This window comes from Micromys minutus, assembly GCF_963924665.1.
Source record: "Micromys minutus genome assembly, chromosome: 1".
Classification (NCBI taxonomy): domain Eukaryota; kingdom Metazoa; phylum Chordata; class Mammalia; order Rodentia; family Muridae; genus Micromys; species Micromys minutus.
The window spans coordinates 69,731,708-69,750,472 of NC_137969.1; the positions used below are offsets into that span (position 1 = coordinate 69,731,708).

The window sequence follows — 18,765 nt, forward strand, 5'->3', positions numbered from 1 at the left end:
CTAGTACAAGTTTGATTTATATAGGAAAATAGTGGAAGGCACATATGGGTTTATGTCTTAGCCACTATGTGGGACAATTTTATCATTCTTTAAAATATAAAATTTCTTTAGAACATAATAATCCCAGGACATGAAAGCTAGCAAAGCATCAACGCTCTCTTCTGGCTTCCTCAAATACCATTCAAGAACATAGTGTCCAGTTACATATATGCAGACAGAACACTCATGCACATAAAATAGATTAATTTTGAAAACGCTACTCCCCTATAACATGAAACTTCTCCGGTTGTTTTAATAGGGAACAGAATGTCTCAGAAGACTTTTAAGCATTTCCAAAAGGGTAAAAAGTTCAACATGATAGTTAATGGATTCCTACTATTTGCTAACAGCACTGGGGAGCATCTGGCAACATACAATGTATCATCCTAAGTCTCAGACTCTCAAACATCCGAAAGACTGATGAACTCACCTAACAAACTGATCTCGTCCACCCACTGCAAACTGGTGGGTATTGGCAGGGTTCACGTAGATAGTATACAGCCCCACTTTCTTCTCTTTCTCTTTTGTCACCACCAGTTTCCTTCAAAAAGTAGAAAAAGCAGTTATATTCTCCAAAAAACCCAGATGTAGCTCAGCATGGCAGCTCAGATCTGAATCACAGCACTCAAGAGATTCACTACCTGACTTGAAGGCCAGCCTGGGCTACAGAGCAATGTCTCAAAAAGAAAACGAATACCACCAAAAAAAAAAACCAAAAAACCTAGAAGATCCAAGAAAACCAAAAACCCAGCAGATTAAATGCAGACATGGCTAGAAAGAAATCAAATTCTAATCTGTACCAAAAAGAAAAGGAAGTATATTTTGTTTTGTTCTATTCTGAACTACAAAATAAGGAAATACACTATACTATTCTGAGGACTGGGGAAAACCATGAAGAAATATTCTAGTGTTGTTTGACGAACACAGGCTGGTAATCATTGTGGTGACTGAGCCAGAGTCATAGAGATATCCCACCCACTTTCTCCCATGTAGAGGATGGGGGAAGGGAAGTACAACAGGGAAGAGAAGAGGCTGCCACAGTGGCATGTCGGTTAATCCCAGCACTTAAGTCTCAGACAAAGCACAGCCATGACTTCAATCCTTTAGACAGGTGGCACATGGCTGTGACCCAGCACTTAGAAAACAGGCAGGAAGAGCTGGAACTGAAGTCATCCTTAGCTATCTAAAGAGCTAATGACCATCCCAGGTTACATGAGACTTGTCCTTTAAAAAAAGAGAACACACAGGAGACTAGAGAGATGGCTCAGTGGTTAAGGGCACTGACTGCTTTTCCAGAGGTCCTGAGTTCAGTTCCCAGCAACCACATGGTGGCTCACAACCATCTGTAATGGGATCTGATGCCCTCTTTTGGTGTGTCTAAAGACAGCTACAGCATACTCACACATATAAAATAAATAATTTTAAAAGAAATAAATATAAGGAAGACTGTAAAGAAAAGATGTTTTGGGGCTAAGAGAAGAATCCAGAGGTGATTATCAACAAACTAAATATTATATGCAATAAGAATTCATCATTTGTACAATGTATGGAAGCTGAAGCTAGAGAGATGGTTCAGTGTTTAGAAGCACTGGCTGTTCTTCCAGAGGTCCTGAATTCAAATCCCAGAAACCACATGTGGCTCACAGCCATATGTAATGAGATTTGGTGCCCTCTTCTGGTGTGTCTGAAGACAGCTGCAGTGTACTCATATCTAATAAATAAATCTTAAAACATGAATAAATAAGATGAAAGCTGGCAAATAGCTCTGTGGTGAGTGCGCACCAGCCAAGGAAGAATAGACTCCCCCAAACTGTCTTGACTTTCATGTGCACACCTCAGCACAAATGTTATACACACAATAAGCAAAAGAAGATAATTGTTTTTAACAAATGGATGCTAAAAAGATGACTCAGTAGGTAAAGGCAAGCCTGACAACCTGAGTCTGGATTCACAAGGTGGAAAAGAACCAACTCCTCAAACTAATGTCTGATCTGCATGTGTGTATTGTGTATATGTAATGGAAAAACTAAAACTACACATACAGATGATTGGAAGGCACCATGTGGTTGCTGGGACTTGAACTCAGGACCTTTGGAAGAGCAGTCAGTGCCCTTAACTGCTGAGCCATCTCTCCAGCCCCCGAAGGATGATCTTCTGATGACCTTCATGGCATGGGCCTAAGAGAACCCTAGGGAACCTCAAAACCTTGGTTATATAAAAATTAGCTAACCAACCATAATTTAGCCCAAAGTAACAGTGATTTTATAGAACTCCTCCTAGATCTAAGTGCCCAATTTGTCAAATATGAGATTGTGAGTATTGATAAGCTTATAGAAAAGACATCAAGAAACTATAAAGAGCCTAACTTCAACTTTTTGTTTTTTAAGCTTTTATTCATTTTGGAATAATGAAAATGAAAACAAGAAAAAGACAAGTACCATATTTAAAGTTACTAACAATAGTTATCAATAACTAGAAAACTGGGCAAAGATACACCGAAAGCATTTTGTTTTGTCCCTGTATTTTTTGTGATTTAAGTTAAAGATGTAACTATTACAAAATCAATACAAATGAAAATAATGTATATATTTATAGGACTTATAGAAAGAGAGATAGCCAAAGATACTGAAATTCAGATTACTTAAGTTAATTTAACCAATAATGACTGGGTTGAGACTTGGCATAGACATGCCTGGATCCACACATGATTTTTGCTCTTTAACCAGAGAGATGTCAGTGGGTAAAGGCACTTGCTGTGTAAGTCTGGTGACCTGAGTTCAATCTCCAACCCACATAAAGGTGGGAGGAGAAAGCCAACAGTACAAAGTTATGACTTCTGCATGCACACACGCACACAAACACACATACACACAGGCACAAATAGTAAAATAAAAAAGGAATTTTATTCTTCTATTGCATTATACAGTTAGAAATGGACTTCCATGTACAAATGACTTATAGTATAACAAAACTCTACTGTATCATTGATCTTATTTTCAAGATTTTTCATTAGTTTTCTGTATGTGATTTAACTGAAAACATATAGGACTGTATCTCTAAGTCAGACTGTAGAGAAATCTGCTTCTTCTGGTAAGCTGAATGGTAGATAACTAAGTGAATGGAGAACAGATCAAATTATTAAAGTCTACCTATAAAAACTGAGCTTTGAGAAATAAGGTAGATTAAGCATTTCACTCCAAAAAACCGACACAAGAAGCAAGGACTCCCCAGCCCCTTAAGCTATCTCTTTTAATACTTAGGTGAACCTAAGTGTCTGCTATCACCATGCCACGTGGAGTATTTCCAAAGTCAAGGAATACAGTTCTGTAAAGGAAACATGACTATGGGCTAGAAAAATGACGCAGAGGTTAATAGCACATACACCTCTTGCAGAGAATCAGAGTTTGGGTCTCAAGATCCATGCTGGATGGCTCATAATCACCTGCAACTCTAGCTTCTAGGGATCAGATGCCTCTGGCCTCTGTGGACATCTGCACTACTGTGTGCATAGCTCCATACAGACACACACATACACAAAATTTAGGATAAATTAAGCCATCATTCTAGGCCTTTGGCTAAGATTAAGTATAAGAATAAAACAAACCTTAAACAAAAGAAGGCACTATGGTTAAACTTACGAGGCTGGCCGGTCTTGTCTCAGGTCAATGGTGAAGACAACTGCATCTTCGCCAGCGGACAGAAACGTACAGGGAGAGTCTGGTTCTAGGGCCAACTGAGAAAGAGAAAGGGAAAGAATGCAGCTTCTAAAATTTAAGATGAAATCTAGTTCATTCACTTACCTTTAGGAAGGGAAGCAATTAAAATGCCTTAGTAGGTTGAGCATGGTAGGCACATACCTTTAATCTTAGAACTTGGAAGCTGAGGCAGGAGGATTTTTCTAAATTCAAGGACAACCTAATCCACACAATGAAACTATATCTCAAAAAAATAGTCTGAGTAAGTGAAATGTCCAACTTTTTTACTTTGTTACAAAATCTTAAAGAGAAATAATTTAAACTTCACTCACTCCGACTGTATGAATTGATAGCTCATTTATTCTATGCAAGTCAAAGGACAGGTAATTTGCTATTTTAACTAAGTCCCAAAGAAATCTGAACAGACAGCAAAGGAAAAACATCAACTGCTGAGAACTCACTCTAAACTGGGCAGTGGTGATGCACACCTTTAAACCCAGCACTCTAGAGGCAGACTGCTCTGTTCTGAGTTCAAGGCCAGCCTGGTCTACAAAGTGAGTTTCAGGACAGCGAGAGGAGAGAGGGAGAGAGAGGGAGAGAGGGGGAGAGAGAGAGAGAGAGAGAGAGAGAGAGAGAGAGAGAGAGAGAGAGAGAGGGAGGGAGGGAGGGAGGGAGGGAGGGAGGGAGGGAGGGAGAGAGGGAAGGAGGGAGAGAGAGAGGGAGGGAGGGAGGGAGAAAGGGAGGGAGGGAGGGAGAGAGAGAGAGAGAGAGAGAGAGAGAGAGAGAGAGAGAGAGATATGTTTCTCTCTTTTTCAGTCCCTGTATCTGAACTCTTAAGAATGTGTTACCTAGTAGTTGAGGTGGGTATTTTGTATTTGTAAGCCTTCCTTTGCATGGCATGAAAACTATGATGTCTGCCCTGAAACTGGACAGCTCTGAGCGCCTCACTGGCTGCCAACCTAACTACCCACTCTATGTTCACAGCTCTAAATAAAGCTTCTAATAACATTACTATTTTTAGGCTACTAGTTGAGAGCAGGAAAATCAGGAGGTTCCACATCCAAGAATCTAACCCCCAGCACCTTAGAACCACTAAAATAATCTAAAAACAATCAGAGTGAACATCAGGGGTTTAAAAAAGACACAGGAACTCAAGGACCTCTCAACTAACCATGACTCTAGCTTGTTTATTTTTATTTTGGGGTTTAAGACAGTCTCACTCCATAACCCAGACTAGCTCTGTCTGATCTCATAGAAATCCTGCCTCAACTTCAAGTACAGGTATAAACCAGCACAACCAGCCAGGGGCTAGGGCTAATCAACCAAGTATTTTAAGTAGAGAAGCTGAGGATCCCTTTAATGTTTGTTTTTCAGGAACTTTAGGGCAGCTGTTTTTGCTCCCTTCTCCACAAATCTAGGGAGCAAATGAATGTAGTAAGGCAGTAAAACACAATAAAAGGGACACGCCAGGGAGAGAGAGAGAAGGGAAAGAAAGCCCTCTCTGTGATCCACTGAGGACCTGGATTCCCAATCTTGGAAACAAAGACTCCTTACCTTGTGGGATGCCCCCTTGTGCTGGGCCACACGCTTGGTGTTCTTGCAGCACTGTGTAGCAGACAGTTCTGCAACTCGGACCTGTCCATCCCGGGCACACATAGCCAGGGTGGAGTCACCACTGTTAGGAAGGAACTTGGCCTGGAGTATTAATGAAAAAAGGAAACACAGAAGAATTAGAGGAGAGTCTAAGAGAAAGAATGTGTGATGAGCCCTTGTCACCTTCCCATGTACAACTAGGATGTGCTTTTTCTGCTCTGTGTACAAATCCTTCCAGAAGTAAAAGGAAGAGAAAGAAAATCACTTGTGACATAAAAGTGCATTCCAGATGGCTCTGGAAGGGAACACTACAAGATTCAACATGATGGTAAACTACAATTATGCCTTACAGGGGGAGAAAAGCAAGAAACAAACAAGGACGATCTTCAAACCTAAATTTTCCACGAAAGGAAAGAAACCTAGAAAGAATGTTAAAGAAAAAGATCATTCTCATGGATGAGTGTCTGTTATCAGTGTGGAGCATGGGACTGGGGTGCAGTCATTTCACAGAATAATCATTATCAGCCAAATCTTATCCTATGTAATTAAATGCTAGCAATGAATCTACCTGCTTAGCTTCCTTTGTTTACTTTCTCTTTTACAGTATTGGGGAAAACCCAAGAGTCTCAGCATGTGCTGCATTACTGAGCTACACTCCCAATCTACGCACATGCTGGCAAGATGTGGTACAAGCCCTATCTTATAGGTACACAAATTAAATTGTCCAAACCATAGGGCGAGGATCTGAAACTGAACAGTTTGCTTCAGGAGCCTATGCTCCCTACTACACTGCTCCACTGCCTTGTGTCAATGCACCTTTATGAATTTCAAGTATTCTATCCGTATTCGACTTCACAAAAGTCCTGATGTGACATGCAAGGAAACAAAAGGCTTCCATATGTCTCTCAGTGTGTTTCTATGGAGTCAAAGCTGGATCAAGTCCTGGCATCTCACTCCAATCACAACTTACGAGTAACTTCTGCTCTAGGCAACAACTCAGTTGTCTACCTCACGCTTCATTTTCTCAGTTGCTGTTATATCTCTATGCCTTACCTGGAAGACATTACTTTTGTGGCCACTCTCAAAGTCCAGTACTGGCTGCCGCCGCACCCAATCCCACACTACCACCTTCAGGTCATCACTGCCACTGGCCAGCCAGGTGCCACGCTGGTTAAAGTGCAAGGTATTCACACAACCGGTATGGCCCTCAAGCCCATGCTGCAGGCGGAAACGCTGTACAAAGACTCTCGCTCCACAAGCCTCATACACGAAGCGAGCACTTGAACCCAATTCCCGCTCCCGAAGGGCAGGAAGGGCTTGCCAGCGAGGTCGGGGTAAAGCTGTTGTCTCTGAAGATACCCAGTCTTCCAGGGCTCGCTCATCATCTGATGAGTCCTGGTCACGGCTGGCCCGTTTGCGCTGTACACGGTGCCGAGGTGGTTCTTCCTCCTCCTCGTCTGAGTGGTCATGAACTCGGTTTTCATCATTGATGGAATAATGGCCTGTGTCCTCCATGCTGTCAGAGTCCTTTTCTTCACCTGAGCTCTCGGTGTCTGTGCCACGGCTTTCTGTGCTGGTACGGTTGGGGCCACCATCATCCCCAGTCAAGCTCAAACTCAGGTCTGATGCCTCTACTTCAATCCCTGAGGATGTTTCCCTCCCCTCTTCAGCTCCAGACATCTCCTCTGGACTGCTAGACAGGCTTCCTGAACATTAGTGGATAGATGCAGAGAAAAATAAGGAAAAACGGTTAGGACAGTGATCAGAAAGATTTTCCAACTTGGTCCAAAAATCTACACTAAAAACTTAAAACAAATTTTAGTACATGTGTTTACTTTCCAAATGTTTATAAAGAATAATTTCTAGCCAGGCATGCTGATTCATGCCTGTAATCCAAGTACTTGGTAAATAGAGGCAGGACGATCTAAGAGTTCAAGGTCATCTTCAGCAAATTTAGGGCCAGCTTGGGCTTCATGTTTCAAAAAAGGAGACTGGGAAAACTTCTGAGCAGAAATCTTGGTTCCTTTGTCTTAACTTCCAGAATAAGAAGATCAAGGCTGGACAGGTACTTGGCATGGAGGCATACACCGGTAATTCCCATTCTCAGAAGGCAGAGACAGGAGGACTACCCCAAGTTCAAAGCCAGTCAAGGTTATATACATAAAAAAACCAAGTCTCACAAAAACCAAAACTCAGAAAGATGCGGAGACTGGAACACTATCTGAGAAGTGTGCCTGTGCAGTAACTTGGGTCTGTAAAGAAAACATATCATCACTCTTTCTTATGGAGAACCCTGGCTTCAAAATTTTATAACTTGGTGTTTAGTTTTGAGTATCTGTACAGGTCAGGAAACTAGAAAGGGTTCATATGGTGTGAAAAGCAGAGTCCCTAAGAAGAGGCGGAGCTAAAACACACTGAGAGTAGACAGTGGCAGTACTAAGCCTTAAAGAGTTAAGGAAGGGGCTGGAGAGATGGCTCAGCGGTTAAGAGCACTGACTGCTCTTCCAGAGGTCCTGAGTTTAATTCCCAGCAACCACATGGTGGCTCACAGCCATCTGTAATGAGATCTGATGCCCTCTTCTGGTGTGTCTGAAGACAACTACAGTGTACTTATGTATAATAAATAAATAAATATTTTTTTAAAAAGAAAGAGTTAAGGAAGGAAAGGGCCTGTCGAGGAAGATGGAGAGGAGGGAGTAGAAGGTGTGTTAACTAACACTAAGAATATATGAGGAGCCTTATAGAAACAATTTTGTAAGCTAATTAAAATTAAATGTTTTGAATGGAGATGCTCTGCTTCTCAGACACAGGTTAATAATGAAAATCTCAATGCCGATCATGGTATACTTCCCTAGAAGGTTACAGTCAAGTGATGACCCCAAAATAACACTGACTTTTGCTGTTAGCTGTCTACCAAAACTAGATGGTAAAAGTCTACTGCTAAAGAAACCATACAGTTTCTTTACAGGACAGAAAGATCAAGCTAGAACTAGTCTGGCCATCCCTCCTTGCTGGCTGAAGAGTGGGTGCTTGGTGAGAAGAAACGCCAATGGGCTGAACACAGCTATGTTCATATATGACTATGAGCACTGACTGCTCTTCTAGAGAACCTGGGTTTGATTGCCAGCATCTACACACACACCTGTATCTCAGTCCCAGAGGATACAATGCCCCCTTGCCTTTTCAGGCATGCATGTACATGGTGCAAAGACATACATTCAGGCAAAACACCCATATGCATACAATAAGTCCCTCTTCTCCAAATTTTAAAAATACACCAATGGCCAGGCATGGTGGCAAACACCTTTAATCCCAGCACTTGGGAGGCAAAGGCAGGTGGATCTCCATTAGTTTGAGGCCAGCCTGGTCTACATATAATAAACTCCAGGGCAGGCAAAGATACATAGTGAGACCTGTCTCAAAAACAAAACAAAACAAAACAAAAAGCACCACTATTTCTATGCAATGCTAGAGCATGGATGCACAATACTGTCGACCGAAGATGATTCTACAGCGGCACAAGTGTCACAGGGATAACCAACTGCTTCCTGAGGTTGCTCAGATGGGAGCGCTTCATAGGAGGGGATTTACACCTAATAAACCTAGTCAAAAGGTCATGGCTCAAGAAATCCATAGGTCCTAGGGGAAAACCTATTATTGTTGTTTCACTGAAAAGTGAACATGTCAAACTGCCTCCTAAATATCAATGTTTATATTCACAGATATGAGTTCCTTCTTTTTTGCAGTGAGCCATGGTTAACACAGACTTATAATTTGGTCAAGGCACTAAGAATAAATGGCTATTCAGTGCTTAATCATAAATAAAACATTTATATAAACTCCCTATTAAGGCTCAGAGAATATCACAAAAGGGGCAGCAAGAATAAAAGAGCTGGAGAATGGGGAGAAACACTAAGAACTGTTTTCTTTTAGACAAGACAACCACTGCACTAATGAACTCACGGCTGTGGTTACCTGCATGTGACCCGCACAAGGTCAAGTCAATTAGGATTCCAGAATAACTGGGGGAGTGCTTATGATGCCCTGTATCATAGAACAAGTATTGGCAAATGATGGCTGCAGGGGAAAGGGAGTCACCTTTCTTCAGGGGTACAGCAACTGGTAGATTGTCCCCACTCCAAATCTAGTGGGTTATTTAAAAAAAAAAGAGAGAGAGAGAGAGAGAGAGAGAGAATGACAATATGAAAGTTGGAGGAAGAGATGTGAGAGGGGTCAGAGGAAATGGGAAAAACAGGGTGGATATGGTCAAGATATATTTTATGCATGCATGAAATTGCGAAAAGAATAAATTTTTACAATGTTTCTTTAGAAAAAAAGGTGTGTGTGTGTGATGTAACTACTTTAGATTCTGCCCTGTTTGAGACAGGGCCTCAAAGATAACCTACCTGGTTTGCCTAGAACTCATTAAGTAGACCAGGCTGACCTCCAACTGTGGTATCTTTTTTACTTCCTGAGTGCTGGGATTACAGGTATACACTGTGCACCACTACACTGTGCACCACATCTGGCTTCAGGCTATGTTCTGTTTGATTAAGGCCTATCTCAGTTGAACAATGTAAGAATATCTTGTCCAATGTGTAAAAAGGCACAGCCTGTTAATAAAGGCACAAGATAACAGGTAAGACATCCTCCCAGAGAGGAACTCTAGGAAAGAGAGAGACACAGGAGATTCGCCACCAAGATCAGCTATATGGCAGAACTTAGGATGAGCATAAATGGGTTAACATAAGAGCTAATTGGGGGAGCAAGTTTGCTTAAGGCCATAAGCACTTCGAATAAACCTATGCCTCTGTATCATTATTCAGAGCTAGGTCAGGCATAGAAAAAAACCTAAGCAGTTACAGAGAGATCTCAGAAGATTTCTCAGGGAGGACTGCTATGTCATCCTTGTGTTTGGAAGATGGTAAATAAATGACAAGAAAGCACAATGGCCTCTGCCATTTCCCAAGTCAGGAAAACACGGACCTCCTGCCGCTAAACTGCTTTCTTTCAGAAAGATCTCTTTTTGTTACCATGGCATTTACTTATTTAGTGTATGTGTGGTCATAAAAGAACAACCTGAATGAGTCCTTTCCTTCTACCATGTGAGTTTCTAGGATCAAACTCAGTCATCAACCAGGTGGCAAACAACCTTATTATTCACTGAGCTGTTACTAGCCAATCTACTGGTTCTTAAAACCCAGGAAAAGGTGACTTGAAGAATTTTAAGCTGGTCATTATGATCACTTACATAGGTTCTCACCCCTTTTCTAGCAAATATTTTAACTTCAACTAGCTAGTCTTTAAGTAGTCTCATTATATGGCCCACCTAGCCTCAAACTCACAAATATTCCCATTTTAGCTTCTTAACTATTAGGAATATGGGCACAAATCACCAAATCTAGTTTATTAAAAATAATCTTTTCCTTTTCTTCCATGTCAGGGATCAGACTTAATGCCCTGTACTTGCTTGGAAGAGCTCTGCCACTGAAGCTACACACCCAACTCTAACTTAAAATGTTCATACAATTTAGACACAAACTTTCAGTCTCTTGATTGGGTGATCAAACAGTTCTATCAAGAAACATACAAGAAGCTGATAAAAAGCAGGGCTATACTCTAAACAGTTCTTGAGAAGCTTGGTATAGTCTGGAACTGTTATCTTGGCAGCTACATACAGGTGGCTTCCAGTGCTTACAATTAAATGCTTTACTGGTATCTAGCAAAGACATCATGTGATGAGCAATTGAACAATGGTTATACTCAATACAAGCACAATTTCCAACCTAAGGTTAGGTTTGGAAAAATGGAGGGAAGAAAGAGTTTAAACCACTAGAGCACTGCTTACTGTTGCTCCTTTCCTCAGATGAGCACACGTTTGACCTGACAAGTAAATCAGCAGAGGGAGGCAAACCAACTGTGTCACTCTAGTGTAAGCTACTTGGGTCCAGGTCTAATGCTCTAATGCCAGAGCACCTCAGACTGTGTGGTTGTCTGGGTTGCAGCATTCATTTGTTAAATCTGTTGAAGAAATAAAACCTCTTTTCAGTGAACTCTGAGGCAAAGCCTAACACAGAAAACAGAAGTGTTTTCTTTGAAGTAACAAGAGAAGGCTGAACAACACAAAAGCCCACCAAAGAGCATAATAGTATAAAAACTGAGCTAGAACATAGAAGAAAAGTACATGTGTGGGAAGACCCACAGAAACCTGAACTTAAGAAGCAGATATGATATATGTGTTTAAGTGCAACTGGGCCTAGGCTTCAGGGTGGTAAGGAGATAAAAACGCCGCATCTAGGGCTGAGGGTACAGCTTAATGGTAGAGCACCTTTCAGTGTGTGCAAGGTTCTGGATTACATGCTCCAGCTCACATGTAACAGAGCCTTGGATGCAAGCAAAAGTAAAACCCCAAACTTCTAGAATTTACTGTTAAAATTATGATCAATGAAGGCCAGCAAGATGGCCCAGCAGGTAAAGGCACTTGTCACCAAGCCTGACAATATAAATTTTGAGCTTCCAGGCCCACAGGATAGAAGAACCTGATTCTACTAAAGTACCACAGCACACATGACACTGAATATGTAAGTGTAATATAAAGTTTATATTTATGTTTTGTGACTAACAAATGCAGACTTTGAAGGTGGTAGCACATTAATATGAGACAGAGTGTACCACAAACTTGGAAAGGGGCCCAGGAGTCACTGACTTAAGATCTAGCCGATCTAGCTTAAAACCTGGCAAATTGTTTTCTGAACAAGCCCAGAGGGTAAACATAAGTACAGAAAGTCATTTAGCACTGTAATAACTACTAGATCTCACTTGCACAAAAGTAGCTCAAAGATAGTACATAAATGGGTATGATTATATTTTAGTGAACCTTTCTTAACTTTTGAGTATATGCCAGAGGGTCACAAGCATATGTGAAAAGGTATAAGGTCCATTACTTTCCACCTTACAGTTAATCTATCAAGCTTGCTTACTCAGATTCTCTCCTCTTTCCACTTTCTGGGGCTGAAATTACATGTGGGCCATCATGCCCACCTGGTCTCTAAGTCCTCAAGCTTAGGCAGCAAGTACCCCAATAAAACTCTTTACAAAACCAAGTGGCAGGCAGGTTTGGAAACTAGTTTCCTAATTTCCAATGTAGCTAATAAACAAGCTAGAATTAAAAATATACCTATAAGCTAGAGATACAGACCTGTAGCAGAGAAGTTGCCTGTCATGTCCAAGTTTTGATCCTCAGAATGCGTGAATTTATGTGCATGTACACATGTGTACACACACACACACACACACACACACACACACACCTCTAAAATTTCTTTAGAATCCTGTTTCTTTTTTTTTTTTAATTTTTTTTAAGATTTATTTATTTTATGTATATGAGTACACTGTAGCTGTCAGACACACCAGAAGAGGACATTGGATCCCAGATGGTTGTGAGCCATCATGTGGTTGTTGGGAATTGAACTCAGGACCTCTGGAAGAGCAGTCAGTGCTCTTAACCTCTGAGCCATCTCTCCAGCCCAGAATCCTGTTTCTTTTAACTAAGCCCAATATAAAGGGATGGAAGAAAGACCCAATTCTAGATAGTTTGCGTTTAACCCTTTTCTGACTCTGTCTGCCTTTTTGGCACTGAAGACTGAACCAAAGGTCCCATGTACTCTTATCATTGAGGCACACTCCCAGACTAGTAGATTCATTTCTTATTCTCTGAAACTATTATCTAACATAGAAACAGACATCTCAAGCAACAGAGGGACCTCAACTTCCCCCAAACTCCCTCCACTTTTTTCCTTAGTCTACCTGTCTATAAACAAACTTTCAAAAACACAAACCATGTGGCCTTTTAGAAATGCATCTCTGGGGCTGGAGAGATGGCCCAGCAGTTAAGAGCACTGACTGATCTTTCAGAGGAGCCAGATTCAATTCCCAGCACCCACATGTGGCTCACAGCTGTCTGTAACTCCAGTTCCAAGGAATCTAATGTCCTATTCTGGCCTCTGCAAGACTAGGCACAAAAGTGGTACAAAGACATTCATGAAGGCAAAATAATCACACACATTAGAAAAAAAAATTTAAAGGAAAGAAATATATCTCTATATTGATTTTCTGAAACCATAAGTTTGAAGTAGTAAAAGTGGGCAGACAATACAAGGTGATTCCTGTGTACTTTCCCATACGCAGTCAACACACAAAGAGCTCCTCTGTCCCACTAAATTCAGGTCTCCACTCTCCCTTAGGAAAAGGTGGGAGACCTCAGCTAACAGTAAAGAGAGTCCCACCTGTTTTCACCCTCTTACCATTAGCTAAATCTGTTCGCCCATCTCTGTTGGGCCTTTTAGTGGACATCTTGAATAGGGTAGCCAGCCTGGATTTGGGAAGAAGAAAATAAAATAATTAGAAAAGTCCCTGGGAAAGTTAATAAAATAGACAAAGATTTAACAGTTCGTGTTTTACCATTTTCATAAGAACGAATCTTTTTTATGTGTACACTTAACAAGCTATTCTGTTGATAAGCCCCATACCCGGCTTCCCTGGATGTAATTCCATAAAGAAACATACTTGAAGGGAGGTCACTGCCACCTCTCTACTTTCTTACTGAGTAGAAGAATAGTGTTCTTCAGATGGGAAGGAAGGATCTGACCTAAAGCTTGAAACAGTAGGCATACATCTTAACAACATGTTGCTAGCTAAGTCTCAAATCACACAGAAGCCACTCAGCACTGCCCTAGGAACAAGAATCCCACTGTAGGTGACAGACATGTTTCCATAGACTCTGTAAAGCATCTGTTTTCACTAAATGAACAAGATTCTGAATCTCACTCATTTCACATACAAATCAATGGAAGAATCAAGCTATGGGGAAAAAATCCTGACCTTTGGTCGCTCAGATACACAGTGTCAAACCCATGATAAGCAAAGATTATAAGCAGAACCAGGAGGTAGTAGTACACATCTTTCATATCAGCACTCAGGGAAAGCAGAAACAGGCAGATCTCTGTAAGCTCAAGGCCATCCTGGTCTTGACTTCTAAAACAGTCAAGGAGGGCTACAGAAAGAAACCTGTCTCAAAAATGAATAAACAAACAAACAAACAAGAAAAATTATAAGCAAAGATGGAATTTGAACCCAGGAGTATCTTATATTTTTGGTTGTGAGCCTAGCCTTTAACAGCTGAGCCATCTCTCCAGCCCAAATCCAGGAGTATCTTACCATCAAGAAATAACCTTGAGCCCAGACTTAGGAGATGACCAGATTGGCCATACAAAGATGTATAAAAGCAAAGTCCCATTAAACCATCTCAGCTCATTTTACATAGTAGCAAACATCACTTCAACGAATTCTACACATTTTCATCAGTCTTACCTCTGTAGCAAAGCCCTAACTAGAACTAGGGAACATCTCATTTCTTTAAGGCTGTTATAACTCTTCTACCCTCTCCAGGGCCTTATTGCCACCTCCAGCAAACTCCAAAGAGCAAAGAATAGTATTATTCATGCCAGAGTTTTGTTTAGCCCTTTCAGTGTCTTAAACAAAAGGCAGTGGTAGAAGACAAAGTATGATTATGATCCAAGACCAAGTGCCCAGGCACCATCCTCCTATCTTTCAACAGCCTTTTCATTCCCCTAACAATCACCATAGGAGCCCATCCTTATACACTCTCTCTGCTTCTCTCCTTCACAGAAACCTATGCTGTTTCACTAAAAAAACAAAAACTTGTTCTCTGCAGAGACAACTGCCCAAAACTAATGAAAGGCCACCATGGGGAAGCAGAAATACTGAAGAAAAACAAACAAAAAAAAAAAAAAACACAGACAAAAAGGCAAAACAAACAAACAAACAAAAAAAACCCAGTACTGAATCTGAGAAAGCACCTGAACAGGATGACGAAGCCCAGCACAATTCAAGGTGTGAAAAGTAGACAGAAATAGGAGCCACTTCTAGAGCAGACTATTTTATTCCTCTCATTTCTTGTTTGAGACCAGGTCTCACTCTGTACCACAGGATGGCCTCAAATTCACAGGGAACCCTTCTGCCTCAGATTCCCCAGTGCTTGGATAATAGCTGCAGGCCACCACAAATTGCTTCTTTTCTCTTTGATACATATACAAATAAATATACATTATTTATTTTAAATAAAGATTTATGTGTGAGGTTTTTTCCTTTATGTATGCATGTATGTATGCATGCATGTATTTCTGTGCACCATGAATGTTCAGGTGCCTGAGAAAGTTAGAAGATGTTGAATCCCCTGGAAATGGAGTTATGAATGGTTTGTGAGCCATCATGTGGATGCTGAGAAAAAAACCAAGGTCCTCTGTCAGTTGAGTAAGTGTTCTTAACCTGAGCCATCTCTCCCACCCCATGTTGATGTATTCTGGTAAAAGTATTTTCCACACAACTCTTGGTTTTGTCTCTCAATAGTCACTATATTCTTTAGCATCTCAGTAATTTCCCCACTCTGAATCTACAGTTTAAAAAAACTAGATTATAAAATCTTAAGAAATAAGGAAAGTTATTCCACTACTGATCATAAATAAAGCAGACCACTGCTATTATGGCAAAGTAGGAGTAGATGAGAATGTTTTTCCACTTCTAGAATTAAACGGTCTACCACATCACATTCTCACCCCACTATTATCCATTTGCAGAGGATAAAACAGCAGCTCCCCAAAACCATTCTCATAACTAAATAGCCTCAGGCGGCCCGGAGCATGTAGAGTTGTCACAGTTCTCTAAAAAGGTATCTGCTTTCCTAGTCTCTATGATGACCTGGCTCTGAGAAGTAGGGAAAAGAAGCCATAATGTCCAACTCCTATCCAGAGTGTACAATGTAGTCTTCTGGAAGAGAAAATGACTTAAGGGACTTAAAAAAAGGATTTTCTTTATGAAGTTGACAGATCTCATTACTAAACTCAGAATCAAAAAAACCCTGTGAATGCTTATGCAACAAACCACAACAGATAGTTTCTAAAAATTAAATTTTAACAAAATCAGTCTCAAACTAAAATGTAAAAGATCCCAGACAGTAGTGGAACACACCTTTGATCACCACACTCGGGAGGTAGATCTCTTTAGAAATCACAGGTGGATCTTTGTGAGTTCAAGGGCAGCCTGGTCTACAAATCAAACAGCCAGGGCTACACGGTGAAACCCTGTCTCAAAAAACCAAAACAACAACAAAAGTAGAAGTTCAAGAATTTAGCAGTTGAGTGAAGCCAGTAGTCCACTGCATCCTGACAAGCTCCTGACCATCACTGGACCTTGCTTTCTTCATCTATAAAATAACACACTGAAAGCTGGGCATAATAGCACATGCCTATAAATCCAATGCTTAGGAGGTGAAGGCAGGTCTATGAGTTCAAGGTTATCCTTAGACACATAACAAATGAAAGTCAGTGTGGGCTACATGAGACCATGGCCTCAAAAAACAAACAAGAAGATTGAGTGTATCTAAGTTTAAGTATCCAGATGCCCCAAATTGTAAAACTTTCTGAGAATTAACATGATCCTCACTTTCAAATTTTAGAGCATTTCAGATGTTTATGTTATTTATATGCAAACACTCCCAAATCTAGGGTTGAAGTATTGGTTAACAGTAGAGTGCTTAGACAGCCCTATGAGGATGGGCTCAACACACAATGCTGCAACAACAATCTAAAAAGCCAAAACACAGAGAGGAAGAAGCCGCCATGAGAGATGTGGCATGAGCATGTGACCAAGAGAAGCAGCAGGTAACCGAGGACACAGGTGAGAAGCAGAAGGTAACTGAGGACACAGGTGAGAAGCAGCAGCTAACTGAGGACACAGGTGAGAAGCAGCAGCTAACCGAGGACACAGGTGAGAAGCAGCAGGCCTGCAGTTACAACAGTAGATTAGGGCTAAGCCCGGAATTATCAAGCTAAAATAACCAGTCTGGGGGGAAAAAGCCAAAACGGCAAATGCTTCTGGTCTTGACCACTTTAGGTCAGGGATATTCAACTTGTACTTATTCTAGAGATGTTATACATCAGTAACATTTTATGCTAAAATATATGCAGAAAGGGGCAATGATCAAAATTTTATTAATGAACTTCAGTGTAAACTGAGCATTTACCCCCAATATGCATGTATACACATATAATCAGAGTGCATAAAATATTAAGGTTCAACAAACATGGAAGCACAGATGGGTAATCCCAACACTTGAGAAACTAAGAATTAGAGGCAAACCTGGGTTATACACTGAGTAACAGCCAGCCAAAGCTACATAATACAACCCTATCTCAAAAACACAAAATAGGGGATCTGGAGAAATGGTTCAGAGCTTTAGAGCATCGGCTGCTCTTTCAGAAGATCCAGGTTCAGTTCCCCAAACAAATCAACACACACACATAACTCACAACATAGCTCACAACAGTCTGTAACTCTGACTCTAAGGAACAGGATGCCCTCTTCTGGCCTCCACAGGCAACAGGAATGCATGGGATGCACAGGCATGGAAAAACACCCACACACACAATAATAAAATAAAAATAAATTAAAAAAATGCAATAGGGCTAGCAAAATAGCTCAGTAATGTGCCTGACCAAGCACCAAGCTTGCAAATCTGAGTTTGAACCCTGAAATGCACTTAGTGGAACAACTGCAAATTGTCCTCAAACTTCCTCAATTTCACCATAGCACATACAAAAAAAAAAAAAAAGAAAATTTTAAAAAGGTGTGTTAATTTTTCTAGAATATATACCAAATAAATATTTCAGCATTCCTTTTCTATATACTACTGGATCGTATGTATCCTTTAGTGAGTGTATAAATTCTCATTTTGGAAACTATTTCTCTAGAAAACCAAGAAATTGTGGGTTGAGGAGAGGTTTAGTGGGTAAAGTGCTTGCCACATAAATGTTAAGAATGTGTTCGAATCCTCAGGCCCCCACAGCAAAAGCTATGGTAGCTCACATCTGTCATGCCAGTGTTCCTAGGAGAATGGAGCTAGAGACTAAGAGAACTCACAGAAACTTCCAGTCTCGTTAGCTTGGTGGACACAGGTGTAAACAACAAAGACCCCACCACAAACAAGGTGAAGTTGAGGGCAGCCACCACCTGAGGCTGCTTGCCTCTGCCCACAACACAAATGCTATGGAATATGTATGCTTGTTCGTTCGATCTTGTGTTTGTCCCGCTCCCCCCCCACACACACTTATAGGAATTATTACAATAATACAACTAACTAGCTGAGAGAATTATTGAGAAGCTATTTCAGTCAAAATGAAACATCACCAATTCAACTCTATTGCAGAAGCTATAGTAACTGCCTGCAATTCTTACATTGAAAATGTCATTTCTAATGTGACAGTATCTAGCGATGGATGAAGTCTTTAGGATACAATCAGGTTCAGATGAGGTTATAAAAATGACTATCCTCATGATGGGATCTGTGCCACTGTAAGTGACA

The 18,765-nt window shown here is 40.8% G+C and overlaps 1 protein-coding gene across 5 annotated transcripts in view; it reads right to left on the bottom strand.

Moving 5' to 3' along the window:
- DCAF8 (DDB1 and CUL4 associated factor 8) overlaps positions 1-18,765 on the bottom strand; it is a 46,201-nt gene that overhangs the window by 14,457 nt on the left and 12,979 nt on the right. For all 5 annotated transcript variants that reach the window (XM_080935544.1, XM_080935543.1, XM_080935546.1 and 2 more), the window contains 5 exons: positions 13,631-13,698; positions 6,381-7,033; positions 5,289-5,429; positions 3,678-3,772; positions 470-580 (listed from right to left, as the gene is read on the bottom strand). In XM_080935544.1, the coding sequence (XP_080791670.1) occupies positions 470-580; positions 3,678-3,772; positions 5,289-5,429; positions 6,381-7,033; positions 13,631-13,679 (1,049 nt within the window). In that variant the 5' untranslated portion in view covers positions 13,680-13,698. The remainder of the gene's footprint in view (positions 1-469; positions 581-3,677; positions 3,773-5,288; positions 5,430-6,380; positions 7,034-13,630; positions 13,699-18,765) is intronic.